Genomic DNA, 18,422 nt, shown 5'->3' on the forward strand with positions numbered 1-18,422 from the left:
ATTGGATTGATGACCACGGTGTTTGTATCTTATGAAATGAAACTAACTCTCCTGACAACGCCAATAAAAAACAGACTCTGTTATGCAACCTCGCATCATTTTTTCTTGAGAAAAACGATGGCAAAACAGCCAAATATTGTAACCGTAGCATACATCATGGCCGAGTCAGACCTCCCCGTAGTTCTTTGGGAGTGTTGGCCGAGCTTTTAAGCCCGGCTTCTAGTCTTTATTCGTACCATTTGTAAGAAATTGAGAATACTGAATTTTGTTCCGTAACTTTTACCTCTTTATCAAACACTTTAATCATTTATAAGTTTTAATTTTCTTCTAACTTCTACTTCACTTTTTATTTTAAGAAAGAATCACTTATTTTTAAACTCACCCAAACGGCACCTTTGAATAAAGTTCTGAACTTCAACATCAAAAATTCAGAATGGTAAAGTGTTTCTAACACGAGGACCTTTGATTCGTTTATCATATATTTTCTCGGCACGGATAAACCGGGCTAATTATACAGGACACGTAAAAAGGGACGGAAGGAGTCTAACTAGGGGCAAGACATATTATTTGGGCTAACAAGCCTACCATTCCGAACAAACTCAACAAAAGCACGATACTCTTTACAAACTTTTGCTTCTGCATTTCCCCTCAGAAACGGTGGAAAGAACAGCCAGCAGCCTGTAATCACAACATACATTATTGTCAGAGGTCTCGAAACCATCCCCGGAAGCCGGAATTTCCCTTTCGACGTCTTCTTCAGTACCATTTCAACACTCAAAGACACTCCATGAAGAAGAAAAAAACAAGTGACTTCCCATCTTGTCTTCTGTCTACTATAAGTGTAAAAAAACAACTCATGCATTAAACCAGAAACAAAAAACGTGGCTTGGGCACCGAGAAACGTAGCCCATTTTCGCCCAACTAGACCCGAGAAGATTTCTCGGGTCGGTTGAAACACACTAGGCTTCAGAATATCAGAAACCATTACATTCCACCTTCTGCCCCAGAAATCTTGTAAAGAAGTTGCGAGGTAAGGTTCATCAAACTGCGATTCCAATTCTACTTTCATGAGAATTCGAGCGAGAGCAGCTAACATAGCTAATAACAACTCTAGAGCTAAGTACAAGTGCAAACAATACAGAAACAACATAAAATTGTGATTGAAATTTTGTCTATAGTCATACACTTTCTTCAGTAAGACTGATAGACAAATCTTAATACTATAGTTTAAAACCGATTTGATTTGTTTTTGACGCGTATGCTGAGAAGGGGTTTCTTTCAATTCTTGATCATTTGAGTGATCATGAATTTTGATGGGAAGACAAGCTAGGGGGATGAAATGTGACAAAGGGATTGGCGGGGTGGTCGACAAAGGGCCTTTGCCAAAGGCAAAGAGGAGGATTTTCGAGTTTGTTAACCATGAAATCAGGAAAGAAGATATAGCTCCAAGATGCACTGTGGTAAGATTGAGAGGAAGAAGTAGAAAAAGGATCGAAATTGGAAGAATGGCTAAAAATCTAGTGGTGCCTTTTGGGATGAATTTAGCTATGGTGTAACAATAGTATAGGGAAGCCAAGACTGTGATCCATACCATGGCGAAGTTGTTCATCTCGCCTTCCATCCCCGCGCCTTCAAAAATTTTCTGTGATCGGATTCAAGAGAATTGAGTTAAGGAGAAAGCTGCTAAATTTGCGTATAGAGACTATAGATACTTATAAAGCTAACTGTTACCAGCTGATGCATAAAATTCAATTCTATTTGAATTATTTTTACACTGGTTTAGATCATGGATGACATATTGCTAACAGAAAATAGATTTATGGCTCGAACAAGCTCAAATTTAAGCCCGGGCACTAACTATTTAGTCGAGCTTAAACACGAGCCTAGCACTGTTTCACTCGGCTCGTTTAGAGTCCTAGATATCGACGTATATAAGAAAAGATCCACTCATAATCCATTATATATACTAGCCTTTAACCCGTGCGAAGCACGGGCGAGTATAGAATTCGTAATTTATTAATTATAATTTAAATTTTAACATCATTTTATTAATATTTTAGTATTAATGAATTAGATTTTAACCAGATTATATTTACCAACTGATTACATTACAAATTATACCAATATCAGTTTATTATAATATAGTATATAAATAATATATAAATTATATTTAAACGAATAATGGAGGAGTTTTTTTTTTTCTTGTATTACATCACAAGTGTTTGTAATTTGAACAGTATAAAACTCTTTAATATTGTAAGAGCAAGAGAAGTCTACATGTGATCGACTTGTAGTTATAAAGAAGATGACCAAACCAAAATTGTGTACGACTACAAATTAAACCTATGTTGGCTTATTATATTATAGTATAGATGAGCAAGACATATTATTTGGACCAACAAGTCTACCCTTCCAAACAAACTCAACAAAAGCAAGAAACTCTGTACAAACTTTTACATCTGCATTTCCCCTTAAAAATGGAGGAAAGAATAGGCAAAAGCTTGTAACTACAAGATACATTATCGTCAGGGGTCCTGTTACCATCTCTGGTAGCCGGAATCTTCCGTTCACCGCCTTCTTCAATCCGATTTCAATGCACACAGTCACCCCATGGATAAGAAAAAAACACATAACTTCCCCCCTTGTCTTCTGTCTTCCATAAGTATAAAAAACCAACTCATGCATCAAACCAGATACGAAAAATGTAGCCAGGACACCGACAAATGTAGCCCATCTTCGTCCTACCAGGCTCGTGGAAATTGATCGGGTTGGTTCAAATACAGTAGGTTTCAGAATTTTCGAAACCATTAGGTTCCATCTTTTACCCCAGAAATCTTGTAATGAAGTTGCAAGGTAAGGCTCATTAAATTGTGGCTCCAACTCTACTTGCATTATCATTCTAGCTAAGGCACCAAACATGGCTAACAACAACTCTAGACCTAGATACATGTGGATACTATATAGTACCAAAATGAAATTTTTATGGAAAATATCTTTGTAAACATACATATTCATCAGAAAACCTAATACATAGATCTTGATACCATAGTTTAAAAGGGATTTATTTTGTTTTCCGGGAACTTGATGAGATGGGGTTTCTTTAAATTCATTACCTGAGTGATCATATATCTTAACAGGGAGACAAGCCAGAGGCACAAAGAGTGATAATGGAATCGGGGTATTGGAATATAAAGGTCCTTTGTCGAAGGCAAAGAGGAGGATCTTGAAGTTTGCTAGCCATGCAATAAAGAAAGAAGATGTAGCTCCGAGATGCATAGTGGTAAGATTGAGAGGAAGAAGTGTAAATATGATTGAAATCGGAAGAATGGCTAGAAACCTAGCGGCGCCTTTGGGAATGAACTTAGCTACGGTGTGACAATAACAAAGGGAGGCCAAGACCGCGATCCATACCATTGCAAAGTTGTTCACCTCCCCTTCCATTCTGCGTCTTTGAGTTTTATCTGAGGGAATTCTGAAAGGCAAGTTTCTTATGATCTACATGGTTCACATGTCTGTATTTATAAACGAAGGCTCAATGATTTACCTAACTAAAGGACTAAAGGTCAATAAAATCGAGCTAACAGCTGAAAAGCATCAGGATTTTTCTTATCATTCTTCTGTTAAACAGACATTTCTGTTTGCATAAAGGCACTTACGATGTCATGTTTCTAACCATAGGCTGCGCCATCCTGCCTTTATCTCTGTTTTCAGAAAAGCATCAAGGCACTAAGCAAAAGTAAAGGATTCTCCAGAATGGTGCCTCAAAAACACAACTATACATAACGTAAGTTTCACTTATAGTTGCAACAAACAGCTCCCTTCCCCAATTCCGTTTTCTGTTAGACGGAACTAACAATCATCACTAATTCCATCCTAAATGGTAGACACAGATATCAATGAAATATCATAAACTTGTAAGCGGATTCTACTCTAGAGTTAAATGCTATAACGGTTATTAAATATGATAAACATCAGATGAAAGGCGCTTACAAATCAAATATGTGCTTACACATGAGATAGGCAGAGGGTAAGCACTTGGTTGGATACATTAACCAACATGCGCAGGTACTTGATTACACAAACACTTGCAAAATTTTCTTTCAAATATTTGAGTTCGTTGCAATAAAAAAATAAACTGAGCAGGCTGTTCTATTTGTAAACAAAAACACGGTTTTACAAATTCTATCACTTCTGGCCTTTTTATAGATAAATATCTACACTGAAAACAGCCAGCCAGAGCTAAATAGGAACTAGATGTAGTGATGTGTTTCAAACCTACTGACTAGATCAATTACTTGCCCATTTTCTCAAGACACTTTCTTTAGCAGACACGGGAGCACTGACTTCTTCCTTAGGAAGACTTTCTAACTTAGCTAAAGTAGATGGAGATACTGTTTTAAGAATCTTTGTTGTTGCAAATGTAAACGAGTTTTTGGTAGCCCTTATAGCAGTCAGTAAGGCGTTGAAGAAGACAGCTAGCATCACATCTCCTTTTGCAATTATCATATACTGTAATAAAACACTAAGCAGATCAGAAACAGTCCATATGAAAGAGATAGGAGAGACTCGTCGAACTACCTACCATAGCAACAATTCCAAAGAGAGTGAGACTTATTTGCTGTGCTTCATGCCAGTAATGGTCATCATCAGATCCTCCAAACCATCTAAACCAACCCCCTCCACCTGAACTACCTCCGCCCCCTGCTGATTCTCTTTTTTTGATTTCTTTGTTCCATTTCTCAAACTCGGTCTTTTTACCGCCAAGTGCACTTTCTAATGCTTTCCTTGCCTGGTCCTGCAGAAGATATTTCCCATGAAACACAAATGTCAAAGTAAATTATTAATAATGAACTATTAGTAGAAGATAGAAAAAACAAATCAAACTTTCCAGGGTTTGATTTTAGCCTATAACAAATTTCAGCTACTACATAATACTGATACTCACAAGTCCCTGCAAAAGTTTTACCCAGTCTCATCTCCATTTATCCCAACAACCTTGCATATGTAATTTTCACTTACATATCCAGACTTCAACTTAAACTCAGTCACCTTTCAGCAAACAACTTCCTATCAAGTATCTACTTTCCGGGAGCTCAACCTTTAATACAAACACTTTACCACTTAAATGTACAGAACCGGAGCAACACTAGGATCAACAAGAACACTTGAACGTACAAAACCCGCCTACACTATTGATTCTATATATAGTCTTATGTGCATCAATATACATGGAAAGGGAACCACATGTATTGTAATTTGATATTGAGGAAGAAATGTTGAACATGTGTTGGTCAGAAGTCACTACTTTTGTTTGTCATATATTCTTAAAAGCTGGTTATGAGATTGTACTTGAGCAATTCAACAATATGTGCAAAAGGAAGAGTTGACGAATATCACCCAGTTTGATGAACTCAAAAACTGCATAATGAGTTGCAATGGATTTTGTGGAGAATCGTATTACATAGATATTCCATAAGTAAACTCACGAAGAAGATTTCTTAGAAATATAAGCATAGTCCTTCGAGTTACAAAAAGACAGTGTCATGACCAGATGCCAAGAATAATTCTTAAATTTTCTTGACAAGAGGTACAAACGATATATTAAGACCACTTCAATAAATTTAACAAATATAACGTAATTTAACCCAAAAACCCAAATGACACCGATGCCAGTAACCAACCACTAAAGATTATACACAAACAAAGACATTAGGAGATTAACACTAGCATATATAAATGACCCAAAGCTAAAAAACCTACAGTTTCATTGGTATTACTGAAAACAGAGCAAAAACAATATGTTTCATAATCATTCCTTGCTAACAATCTGAATCTTATTAAGGATGACAAAGAACCTACAAATATAACTTTGATAAAACGTCAGATGCAGCCAAAGTCTCTTTTCATGCCAATACTGTCTCAAAGAATTCTAAACTTTCAAGGCTTTCAAGACAGACGGAAAAATCAGTGGAAGGCAGATTGATTTCTTAGTGGACACTAGCTCATGCTCAACCAACAATTTCATTTCACAAGTATTAGTCAAAGTGCAATCTGAATTACAGAACCAACAAATAATACTATCAAGATTCACGCAGAGGAAGCCCATCTCATAACTCAAATATCGTCAAAAAGGGCAAACCTTCAGCTAATTAAAACTCCAACAGAATCAAAAATCACATTTCACAATCAAAACAAATTACTAAGCTATAAAGCCACACAAAGCAAAGGATTACAACCATCTCGTAGCGAAAGAGATCTCGAAAGAACTATGACCTTTCTCAATTTACTTCATTCAAAAGCTAATTATACATAACTATAAACACAAACAAATACCTAACAAGATTCACTCTTTCATTTACAATTTTCTCAATCCTACATATCAAATTACTCTAACTGTCTAACATAGTGATTCCACATAAAATTCTCAAAAAATGATTAACTTGGGACTGAATAATTTTATTCATTTATCTTGGGACTGAATAATTATATTCAATCGAGATTAAAGATACATTTTATTCGATGATCAGGATTCGATAAGTACCTGTTTGGAGCCATTTTGAGAGAAGAAGCAAGAGAAGCGAGAGGTGCACTTGAGGCTAAGCTGCAAAAGGGCCCATTTATTACGGCTGCTATCTGGGTATCGGGTCGGAGCCTTGACCCGATTAGGGGGAGACCAGACAGGTGCAGAAGATGATACAAGAAGAGTTGGAGTTTGAACAGGAGGTCGGAGGTTAGGGTTTAGAACAACCTGCATCTTGTCTCTTTGGGTATTTTGTTTTTACATAATGCCTCCGTTTGTGTATATATGGTACAGTTTGCAAAGAAACAATATATAACAGCATCTCCGAGAGCCTCTTTGTTGGCTCTTAAATATAATATAAAAAAATGTGACTTAGCAATTTAGGACAAAGTTAAGAGTGTAAATTTCAACAATACTCTCTACATCTCTTCTCTATTTCATATTTTATTTATATATTGGGCTCCACTATAACAAAAAATATAAAAAGATGGAGGTGAATTGGAGGGTAGGATTTTTTTATTGTGAAAAAATAGAAAAAAGGCCCTCAATAACCATATTTTTGGTGTTAATGCCCATAATAACCGAATTTGATAAAATGGCCCATAATAACCATTAGAGACGCAGACTAAGTAGCGTTTATGTTTAATAGTAAGACGCTACGTCGTGTAGCGTTTTACTCTTTTTTAATAAAGAAGAAAACGCTACACGCTGTAGCGTTTTCCCTTTATATATATACTGCCCTTTAACCTCAACGGCTAACCATCGAGTGTAGTGTTTATACAGAGGTGAAGCAGAGGTGAAGCAGCTGATATATACCATCGAGTGAGGCGAGATTATTCAACGAGTTGAAGCAACTACCCATGGATTTCAGTGTATGTTCTTTAATCTTTGAGCGATTTTAATGTCATAGCTGTGTTAATCTTCACTGTTTTGATATGGTTGCTATGTGCTTGATTAAATTCCTGTGTTAAACTGGAGTGTTAGTTACTCTGACTTTGAGCTCACATAGGCTATGTGCTTGATTAATTGTGTTAAACTGTGTCCAACTCCATCCCACCATTGTTTAAAGTTATACTGAATGGATATGTGGTGAAAGTTATACTGAATGGATATGTGGTGAAAGTTATACTGAATGGATATGTGGTGAAGAACCATAGCTAGATGTAGACCTCATTTGATTAACAGAAAAGAGGAAAGTGAAGTCGCAGTAATAAGTAATAACCTAGTAGTTCTTAGTATGAGCGCACAATAAAGACTAGAGGAACTAACAGAGGGAGTGCTAATCTAAGCCCTGTTTCACACTATACTAGCCTTGATAGAAACTTGATAATGTTATTTCCTAGAATCAGACATAAAAGTATACCTTCACCAAACAGGTTCCTCTTTTGCTATTTTCCGCAAAAAATTAAATCAAATAGCAAAGCAGAAGCAAATAAGCTTTATTTAAATCATCGGTTGCTACCAGATCATCCATTACATTTCGAGATTGAGATACAATGTAACAGTGAACAATTTTGTGAAAAGCAACTAGACATCATTATGGAAAGATATTGACAGCCATATACCTGCAGATGCAGAATTTTAACCAACTTACCAAGAAATGACTGGCGAATGGAACGCTCGTAAACACTTTCACCAACATAGTTATGAACCAAAGAATCAACTATCCTTCGCATGGCCTGAAACATGGTTGGCGCACCTGCTCCCTGGGCTGAATCGGAACCTACCTGTGGGAGGTGTTTTTAGTTAATGAAATTGAAAAAAGAAAAATCAAAGCAGTTAAGTGGACGGGAGAAAGAGTAAATCAGCAAATAGTATTAAGTTGATGGAGAACGAATGTTAAGAACTTGTATATATGTTATCAATTCAGTATAACATTGCTTTTGTTATTATCATGATTAATATTGATAGACATGATTTATTGGTGAATAATATACATGCTATTTTATCATATTATTGGTTATTGGATTTACATGATACTATTATATACCATTCTGCGGGAATCGTAGTATTTGTATTGTGTTAATTTAATTAGTTTTTCTCTAAAGTTAGTATGATGTGCTGACTTTGTATTTCCTTGTTTTTGTTCACAGGCTATTGTTAGAGACCAGGGACCTCGTGATCCTAGCCTTCTTCACCTACAGGCCACTCATAGGTCTCGTTCTGTCTGGAGAACCGGTGCTGCGCCCTCGCAGTATTTCAGGCGTCGTGATGCCAACCAGTCTGATTTGAACATTGATGTTCGATTGATCCCCATTCTGCAGGCAGCCGGTTTTTATGGTGTAGCTCGGGTATCCACTCTTCAGCTTGATTGGAGTTTGCTTGGTGCTCTGGTAGAGAGATGGCGACCAGAGACACATTCATTCCACCTGCCGATGGGAGAGTGTACTATTACACTGCAGGATGTTGGTGTCTTGCTCGGGTTACCCATTGACGGAGAGCCCGTTATGTGTCCTGTAGGCCCTCCACCTGGACAGAGATGGGAGACCATCGTTGGTGAGGTATTTGGACAGATTCCTCCACCCGAGGCTTTCAATAACTCGAGGCTACGGCTCACATGGGTAGAGGGTCTCACTCCAGCGAGATTACGTGATGATGCAGGCGTTGAGGAGATCAGGCTTCACGCCAGGTGTTACTTGCTACAGTTGTTTGGGGGGTCACTGTTCACCGACCATTCTGGTGGACTTATACACTCCTCGTGGGTTCATTTTGTTCGTGACCTGGAGGCGCTCGGAGGCTATGCATGGGGTCCAGCTGTTCTAGCTCGTCTATACAGGGAGCTTTGCAATGGTTGCAAAGCGAGTATTAAGGAGGTAGCTGGATGCCTTCTCTTACTGCAGCTATGGGCATGGGAGAGGTTGCCCACTCTTGCCCCTGTTCGGACCACTGTTCCATTAGAGGATGTTGCTTTTTGGGGGCATCAGCTTCCAGGACCACATGGAGCCAGGTACATAGTAGTTGTGTTTTTACTGGTTTGTACATTTCAAGTTGTGAATTGTCTTTTTAAATTGACTAATGTGTTTTTTTGTATTCCTATGATGTCTATAGGTGGCTTGTTGGACATTCATTCGTTGAGAGTGATGGAAGCACTGTGACTACGTCTCGGGCGGCATTGGATGCGCTTGCTCCACATGAGTTTATTTGGGAGCCTTATGCTGGGATTCTTGATACACTGCCAGACTATTGTTTAGCCGGCCGTCATCTCTGGCGCTTTCGCGGCCCCATGATATGTGTTTACATAGTCGAGCCACATCAGCCGGACAGAGTTGCTAGACAGTTTGGCATGATACAGCGTATTCCCGATCAGCCACACTACTCCCACGAGCATCACGTTATGACGCTGAGGGGCCAGAAGGTCTTGGATTATGCAGTCGTACATCAGCCCAGTATGACACACTGGCAGCATCGTCTGGAGCATATTTGGATTGATGACGTGATTGATGGTCATGCTACAGTCCCAGAGTACATGGATTGGTACTTGCCTCGGACTGTGAGGTTCATTAGTCAGTTGGGTGCACTGCATACCCACCTGGTAAGTATTTTTTGACTATTATATCTGTACTTTCTGTGATATGTGTCGTGTGTTTTCGTTATCTGTAGTTGGGGTATTAGTTGTATTAGTCGTCATGCTTTATTTGATGGGTTCTAGTAGTTGATATTGCATTTGTATTCGTTGTATTTCAGGGAGTTGTGCTAGAGACTATAGCAGCCAGGACAGCAGACGTCCTCCCGGATATGTCCCAACTAGCCACTCAGAGTCTGCACCATCTCCGAGATCGGAATGCATACAGGTTTGATCCACGTCAAGTTGAGGAGCAGGATGCTAGACAGGACGGGGGAGGGGAGGATGCAGGTGTTAGAGGAGGCCGTGGTGGTGGCAGGAGAGGCCGTGGTGGTGCCGAGAGAGGCCGTGCTCGTGGCAGAGGAGGCCGTGCTCGTGGCGATGGAGGCCGAGGCAGTGGACGGTTAGTTGATGAGCCGGATGATGATGCTGATCATGCGGATCATATAGGTACAGGCGAGGATCGAGGCCCAGAGTCTTCTGCTACTGCTGCTACAGCTACTGTTGCTGATGCTTCTGCTGCTGCTGCCACAGCTACTGCTACTGTAGCCGAGGCTTCTACTCGCCCTGCTGCTGCTGCCGCTGCAGCTACTACTACCGGTGCCGGTGACTGGTGGCCTAGTTTTTCTCTAGGCCTAAGTTTGCCTTCACAGCCAGTACCTGAGCAGCAGACTTCTCAGATGCCAGATACCAGTACAGACCAGCCTCCTCCTGTTGTGCAGCGTCAGCACAGGATTCGGCCTTGGCATGGTACACCAGAGGTACCCCCTTTTGACTTGGGCAGCTCTTCACAGTCTACACAGTCTACGCAGCCTAGTCAGGCTGCTACGTCTACGCAGCCTAGTCAGCCTGCTACGCAGCCTAGTCAGCCTGCTACGCAGCCTAGTGTACCCCCTTTTGACGTCTTTTATGTTCGACGGTCAAAGAGGGCTAAGAAGGTTCCTGACTGTGGTACTGGTTCACATAGGGGATGATGATATTTGTCGGTTTTTGATGACATTCTAGTTATAGGATGCTGAACTTGTGATATATGATAGCACGGATCTTGTAAATATTTTAATTTCATGTCGTATGTTTATGTTTTAGTATAGCGTTAAAGTTTTAATAATTACATTGGCCGACGGTTAGGGTTTAGGATCGAGGGTGTAGGGCCGGTAGGCCCTACTCCCTCGAGCCTAAACCCTAATTAAGCGAGGCTGAAGGGCCGAAGGCCCTGAAGCCGAGACGTCGGCGGAATGATAATTTTATAACCGTTAACATTTAGGGTTTAGGTTTGGGTTTTAGAAAGATTAATTCATACTGTATATAAATTGGCCGACGGTTAGGGTTTAGGATTGAGGGTGTAGGGCCGGTAGGCCCTACTCCCTCGAGCCTAAACCCTAATTAAGCGAGGCTGAAGGGCCGAAGGCCCTGAAGCCGAGACGCCGGCGGAATAAATAAATTTACAACCTTTAACATTCAGGGTTTAGGTTTGGGTTTTAGAAAGAGTAATTCATACTGTATATAAATTGGCCGACGGTTAGGGTTTAGGATTGAGGGTGTAGGGCCGGTAGGCCCTACTCCCTCGAGCCTAAACCCTAATTAAGCGAGGCTGAAGGGCCGAAGGCCCTGAAGCCGAGACGCCGGCGGAATAAATAAATTTACAACCTTTAACATTCAGGGTTTAGGTTTGGGTTTTAGAAAGATTAATTCATACTGTATATAAATTGGCCGACGGTTAGGGTTTAGGATTGAGGGTGTAGGGCCGGTAGGCCCTACTCCCTCGAGCCTAAACCCTAATTAAGCGAGGCTGAAGGGCCGAAGGCCCTGAAGCCGAGACGCCGGCGGAATAAATAAATTTACAACCTTTAACATTCAGGGTTTAGGTTTGGGTTTTAGAAAGATTAATTCATACTGTATATAAATTGGCCGACGGTTAGGGTTTAGGATTGAGGGTGTAGGATCGGCGGAATGATAATTTTATACTTTAATTTAACTTAAATTAATGCAAGGTTTTAATTCAAATTTCCATCAAAAAGGATTTGATATTTTTACAAATCATTTTTAATATACATTTTTAATTTAATATACATTTTACAAATTCAATATACATTTTACAAATCATTTTTAATTCAAACAAATGTGTTTTTAAATTAAAAGAAATTAAAAATCAGCGTTTTAAACATTTTTTAAAAAAAATAATTAGATAAAAACGCTACAGCTAGTAGCGTTTTGTTTTAAAATATATTTTATACATTACCTAGACGCTAATGCGTCTAGCGTTTTGATTTTAAAATATATTTCAAACAAATGCGTTTTTAAATTAAAAGAAATTCAATAATTAGTATGATGAACACGCTACTGGCAGTAGCGTTTCTTTAATTTATATGAATAAAACTTACAGACGCGAAAGCGTGTAGCGTTTTTCTTTAACAGTAAAGCATGAAAACGCTTTTTAAAATAGCGTTTTAGTTTTTTAAAGCTAGACGCTAGTGCGTCTAGCGTTTTTTGTTTTTCCTCTATACCCCCACAGCAGAACAGAATGCTATACTCCCAGACATAACACTTGTACTGCCATACACATATACACACTGCCATACATTTTGTGCCCTAATTCACCCTAATTCCCCCAAAATCTGCCCTAATTCATATCTCAAACATCCTATACATACAATCATGGCTTCTGGTTCGGGTTCGGGTTCGAAAGCTGGGAATACGGTTGTTGGATGGATATACCATGACGGTAATATTATCGAATCTCAATTAGAAGGTTTTATTTATGATAAACCTGTTTCAAAGCATGTTAAGCTCGATTTATCTATGAATTATGCCAATTTATGTGCTTTGTTACATTCCAAGTTGAAGATTGATAGTAGTAGTAGGTTGAGGATATTTTATAGGTCTAAAAATCCCGATAATTTGAAATTCGGGATTATACCTATTGAGGATGATGATGATGTAGAATTAATGTTTGGTGTTGTGGTGTCAAAAGGGATGCCATTTTTTGTTGAACTTTATGTAGAGAAATTGTCTTGTGATGGAAATTTGGTAAGGAGTAGTTCGAGTGTGGGGGAGAAGAGTAGTGGGCGTGATTCGGGGGGTAGTCATTTTAGACATGATCAGGATGTGGGTGATAGCTATATGTCTGTGGATACTTCCCATTTAGAGAGGATGACCTCATTCGACGATGTCGAGGTTGAAAATAATGAGGTCCCGTTGGAGTTGAAGGAGGGAAGGTTATTTAGCACGAAAGAGGATTTGATGCATGTGGTGAAGCAATACCACATTCAGAATCACTTAGAGATTGGAGTGATACGATCAGATCCGAGTAGTTGGTATGTTGCTTGCAAGTATAGAAATGATGGTTGTATTTGGAAGTTGAAAGCTAGAAAGAGGACTTCACATGGTAAATTTCAAATCATGGAGAGTGTAGGACCACATACTTGCTTGAGCACTACCATCACACGAGATCATCCCAATTTGACAGCCTCGGAGATTGCTGGAGTCATTAAATCTCAAATTGTTGCTGATCCGACAATTAAGGAGAAGGTGTTGTTAGCCACTGCTAAAGATAAGTTTGGATATGAGCCGGGCCGAAAGAAGATTAGGAATGCAAAGAAGATTGCATTGGAGGATATTCATGGCTCGTGGGAAGGATCATATGAGGACTTGCCACATTTGATGGAAACTCTTCAGTCCTTCAATGTGGGCACGAAGGTGGAGTGGTGCTTTAAGGAGGATGATGCAGAGCACCTAGAGGTATGTTCTATCACCGTGTAATTTAATTCATTTTCATTAAGTATTTGGACTCCGTTATTCATTTTCTAATGTAATGTTTGTTATTTATTTGGAACAGGAAGTGACATTTAGGAGATTGTTCTGGGCTTTTAAGCCATGCATTGATGGCTTCGAGTATTGCAGACCCGTCATACTGATAGACGGGACTCATTTGTATGGACCATATCCGGGTGTTCTTCTGAGTGCAACAGCTGTAGATGGTTTTAGTCACATTCTACCATTGGCGTGTGCTATAGTGGAGTCGGAGAACAACTCTAGCTGGGAGTGGTTCATGGATAGGTTGAGGAGCTTGGTGGTTGGTCGGAGGCACGGGATATGTATCATTTCTGATAAACATTTAGGGATCATGGCAGCTATGCAGAAGGAGGGATGGTGTGAGCCACTTAATCATCATCGGTACTGTGTGAGACATTTTGCCACAAACTTTGCCACCAAGTTCAAGAAAGCTGGATTGAAGGATAGATTGGTTGAGTTGGCATATCAGGTCCAGCCTAAGAAATTTGAACTACTATGGGGTGAGTTGTTGGCACTAGAGCCTCGAGCACTTGCATGGTTTGAGGACAAACCAGTAAGGAACTGGTCACTGGCACATGACTACGAGCATCATCGTTTTGGCATCATGACTACCAACCATGCTGAGAGTTGGAACAATGCAATTGTCGATGCTCGGAGGCTCCCGCTTACTTCATTGGTGCGAGTACTATTCCATAAGACGGTTGAGTACTTTGATCAACGTCGCCTTGAGATTGCAACACAAGTATCGAAAGGTCATATTTTCACCAAATATGCATCCCATCTCTTGAACCGTGCTGTAAGACGTTCCACGGGTCATAGTGTGAAGATATTTGATCGGGGGACTTGGTTATTCCAAGTAGTTACAAGGAAGGATGGGTTGAAAGGGGGAAACACACACACGGTTCGTCTTATGGAGTCTAGTTGTACTTGTGGAAAATTTCAAGCTTATAGAATCCCTTGCTCCCATGTAATTGCATGTTGTTCACATGTGAGGATGGACTTCCATGGGTTTGTTGGTGATTGGTATAAGTTAGAGAACCAATCGAAGATTTATAATGGTATCTTTGAGCCAATTCCAAACAAGGGTGATCCTCGATATCCTACCGAGCTTGCTTTCCCGAGAGTTGTGCATGACCCCGATATGGAGAAGAAGAAGGGGCGAAGAAAATCAACGAGGTACAAGAACGAGATGGATTTCCAGAGCCGGGGAAAGCATGGAGGGACTTCATCGAGAGATAGTTGATTCTCTAGTTGTTTTTATTGTTGTAGTACTATGGTTCAAGTACAATTTGATATGGTTGTTTGAATTTGGCGAATATTGTATGAATGATTTATGATATGAATTTTCTATCTTGTTATGAATTTAGCTTATGTTATTTATGTAATTTACATTGAATTAGTTTATGTTGTTTATGTAATTTACACGGGTAAAGCGTTTTGGTTTTTAAGTTGAATTTGGTGTGAATTGGTTTTTTAAGGTGGCATGGCAGTAGCCTTCTGGCTACTGCCTTTGGCACATGAAATTAATGAAAACGCTAGAGGCATTAGCGTTTTCTTCAACAAAACGCTTCTTTATGTAGCGTTTCCAGTTTTGAATTAATTTATTGCATCAAAACGCTTCTTTATGTAGCGTTTTGGTTTCTGAATTAATTTATTGCATCAAAACGCTTCTTTATGTAGCGTTTTGGTTTCTGAATTATTTTATTGCATCCAAACGCTTCTTTCTGTAGCGTGTTGTTTTTTAAAGACAAAACGGTTCTTCGTGTAGCGTTGTAGTTTTTAAACATTTTATGCAAAACAACAGAAACGCTATGCAATGTAGCGTTTTAGTTTATTTTTGGTTAAAGGCGCTACGCGATGTAGCGTTTTTGTTTTTAAACAAAAACGCTACTACAGAATCGTCTCTATTGGTTATTTTGGGCCCTATTTTGGGTATTTTGTTATTTGGGGCATTTTAACCCCAAATCTGGTTATTTAGGGCCCTTACCCGAAAAAATAAGTTAGGAGCAATGTAGTGGCTCTTAACTCTGAGGAGATAGGAGAGAGAAACATAAGGCTCTTGGTGATTTAAGAGCCACTTACCTTTTCCAGCTCAACCCTTAAACACATTTGTTTTTTATTAGTTTATGTTAACGGTAGCCCCTAAGAGCTAGCCGTATTTTATGTAGTTGTAACGAATATCCCTATAATTGTGCAATATAGTTCTGGGGGTGTTGTATCAATTCCTCTCGCAACAGGTGGTATATTATGATTTAGGTACAACCCGTTTTATGTAGAAAAATAGTTTCACAATCAAGAAATTTAAAACGTAAAATACTTCTTACAAACAAACTTCTTTAATAACATTAGACAATATAATAAACATGATTTATTTTTAACTTCAAATATTTAAAAACTCACCATGGGCAGCGGGTAAAAATACTAGTGTCTAATACATAATACATAAGAGTATAATAAGCACCAGGCCTTTACTACATAGTTCAGATAGGAAAAGTCTCTGTATGAATGACAGGAGCAAGCATTACTTTTAGTCATACAAATTTTGTGCACTGTTTTATTTGAAGTATTTGAACCAGAATGAACATCAAAATTCTTAGTCTTTCTAAATTTAAAAAAAAAAAAAAAAAGTGTGTTTCCTTTGTGTCTGAAATCAGAGCTAACTGGGTCATGTAGTACTATAAGTCTATAATCAGACACTAAAAAGCAAATTTAAGATGTGAATCATGTAAATTTATTAATAAATTTCATCATTTGACATTAATATTACTGGAATCAGCCAAGCATCCTGCTATTGTTCACCTGAATTGAAGAGCCAAGTCAAAAAACAGAAAAATATTGTCTTGAACACATAAGGCTGGACTAATACAAAACGAATCTCAGAATGACTGTCAGTGCCGCCACCAAGAAGAGCAAAGCTAGCAATGTATGTTTAATAATTCCTTTCGCCATGTCTATTGACAGCTCTGTTGAACCCAATTTATCAATTGCACTCATGATGGTTCCCATAATTTTCTGCCAAAATGGTGATAAATATTACTATGTAGATGATACCAGATCAAGCAAGATGGGCTAAAAATTTGTTTTGGTTATAAAGATGTGTGTAAAAAAAACTCCAAACATTAAGAGACAGAATAATTAGAAAGATCGGTATGCTAAAAACCTACTCCCAACACCAGCATGCTCCCTCGCCTCTTACCCTAAACTGCTAGCTAGCTCTCTTTAATTCCACAGTTCATTCAATTGAAATGTAATATAATGTTCATACTGGCTTACCAGTCGGAGAGGCTCAATGTGAAGCAAGGGCTCCATGAACATTTCCACATTCTTTATCAGCACTTTTCCGTGGTAAACGTGGCACATATAGAAGCTGAACCCTTCGCCAAGAGTTATCTTTGTCTCCTTCCATTCTGCAGAAAAGTAATCAGCAGAATTCATAATAATAAAAAAAAAATATTGATCATGCAAGTACAGCAACTCTATCAACTTAGAAAGAATGTCCTTTCATGTCTGATTTTAGTTACTACCTAGCATCTAGGTATCCAGAACACAAATAAAGTTACCTTAAACAAGCTAAATTTCAGAATAATTGCAGGACTAGTGTTGTTAAGTTGAATAAAATGAGATTACCTAGTCTCCAATGAACTCCTACAGTCATTCCATCATGAAATGTTGGTTGCACCACAAAGTCAATGTGTTCTCCTAGTTTTCTCAGCAGATAGGAAAAGAATACAAGTGCTTGCTGCAAAATAAAATCTCAATGGATATTGTATCTTTACAAAATAAAAGAATACATGTGCTGATATTGAAATTCTGGAAAAAGTATACATAAACAGAATCAACTTACAGCCTTTCCTTCCCAGGGCTGAAAAGCGGAGACAAAGTTGCACACACATCGACATTCCTCTCCGATGACATCTGAAAGAACGTCAAGATCACGATCTTTGATCGCTGTATAAAGCTTAAGAACTGTTTCTAGTGCTCTACCGTCTTCTTCCCCTCCTGAACCTTTAGCATTTCGTGCTATGACTGATAAGCTGGAGTGGCTCGGGAAAAACCTTGACTTTATCAATGCATGATCATGAGTACAATAACTGGAACCCGAAACATGTGATCTTTCAGTTGAATTTGCCTTGTTAAATATCACATTATAGTATGAGTTTTTATGTTTAAGTTTTGGTGGAAAGCTACATGATTGAAGATGACAAGTTGATGGTAAAGAAGGTGAACTCATTGGAAGGTTGAGTGAACTAAATTAGAACATTTGATAGTAGCCATATAAAGACTTGCTGAAGAATAAAGCTATATGCACTGGTAGCAAGATAAGGATCTCCTCGGAAACTGCCAAGTATTTAAGCAGGGAGACTTCCAAACTAACCCTACAATGCTCACCTTTTGTCTTGTTCAAAGTTTGTGAACAATTTTGTTTTTTTTAAATTTTAAATTAGAACTTATATAAATATATTCTCATACACCTTTTTAAAAAACCATTCATATACCATCCAACTATCTTATTAATTACAATCATTAGTATACGTAAAAGCTAAACAT

The 18,422-nt window shown here is 38.7% G+C and overlaps 5 protein-coding genes across 5 annotated transcripts; 1 reads left to right on the forward strand and 4 right to left on the reverse strand.

The window, feature by feature from the left end:
* Positions 1 to 427: 427 nt before the first annotated feature.
* On the reverse strand, positions 428 to 1,965 carry LOC108208813 (acyl-CoA--sterol O-acyltransferase 1-like). The gene has a single exon (XM_017379363.2). The coding sequence runs from the start codon at positions 1,619 to 1,621 to the stop codon at positions 548 to 550; it is 1,074 nt and encodes a 357-aa protein (XP_017234852.1). The 5' UTR covers positions 1,622 to 1,965; the 3' UTR covers positions 428 to 547.
* A 366-nt stretch (positions 1,966 to 2,331) lies between these two features.
* LOC108205869 (acyl-CoA--sterol O-acyltransferase 1-like) lies at positions 2,332 to 3,571 on the reverse strand. The gene has a single exon (XM_017375984.2). The coding sequence runs from the start codon at positions 3,439 to 3,441 to the stop codon at positions 2,362 to 2,364; it is 1,080 nt and encodes a 359-aa protein (XP_017231473.1). The 5' UTR covers positions 3,442 to 3,571; the 3' UTR covers positions 2,332 to 2,361.
* Positions 3,572 to 4,019: 448 nt separating this feature from the next.
* On the reverse strand, positions 4,020 to 6,800 carry LOC108205870 (uncharacterized). The gene is made up of 3 exons (XM_017375985.2): positions 6,542 to 6,800; positions 4,583 to 4,795; positions 4,020 to 4,509 (listed from the first exon to the last, which is right to left on the reverse strand). The coding sequence occupies exons 1-3, from the start codon at positions 6,752 to 6,754 to the stop codon at positions 4,288 to 4,290; spliced, it is 648 nt and encodes a 215-aa protein (XP_017231474.1). The 5' UTR covers positions 6,755 to 6,800; the 3' UTR covers positions 4,020 to 4,287.
* A 133-nt stretch (positions 6,801 to 6,933) lies between these two features.
* On the forward strand, positions 6,934 to 11,104 carry LOC108208279 (protein MAIN-LIKE 1-like). Its single transcript, XM_017378797.2, has 4 exons — positions 6,934 to 7,392; positions 8,614 to 9,467; positions 9,569 to 10,052; positions 10,205 to 11,104. The coding sequence occupies exons 1-4, from the start codon at positions 7,381 to 7,383 to the stop codon at positions 11,054 to 11,056; spliced, it is 2,202 nt and encodes a 733-aa protein (XP_017234286.2). The 5' UTR covers positions 6,934 to 7,380; the 3' UTR covers positions 11,057 to 11,104.
* Positions 11,105 to 16,582: 5,478 nt separating this feature from the next.
* Positions 16,583 to 18,338, reverse strand: LOC108205938 (uncharacterized). The gene is made up of 4 exons (XM_017376071.2): positions 17,719 to 18,338; positions 17,502 to 17,613; positions 17,148 to 17,281; positions 16,583 to 16,886 (listed from the first exon to the last, which is right to left on the reverse strand). Exons 1-4 carry the CDS (start codon positions 18,103 to 18,105, stop codon positions 16,734 to 16,736), a joined length of 786 nt encoding a protein of 261 aa, XP_017231560.1. The 5' UTR covers positions 18,106 to 18,338; the 3' UTR covers positions 16,583 to 16,733.
* Between the last annotated feature and the right edge of the window lie 84 nt (positions 18,339 to 18,422).

The sequence above is a fragment of the Daucus carota genome, chromosome 2, assembly GCF_001625215.2.
Source record: "Daucus carota subsp. sativus chromosome 2, DH1 v3.0, whole genome shotgun sequence".
Taxonomy (NCBI): Eukaryota; Viridiplantae; Streptophyta; class Magnoliopsida; order Apiales; family Apiaceae; genus Daucus; species Daucus carota.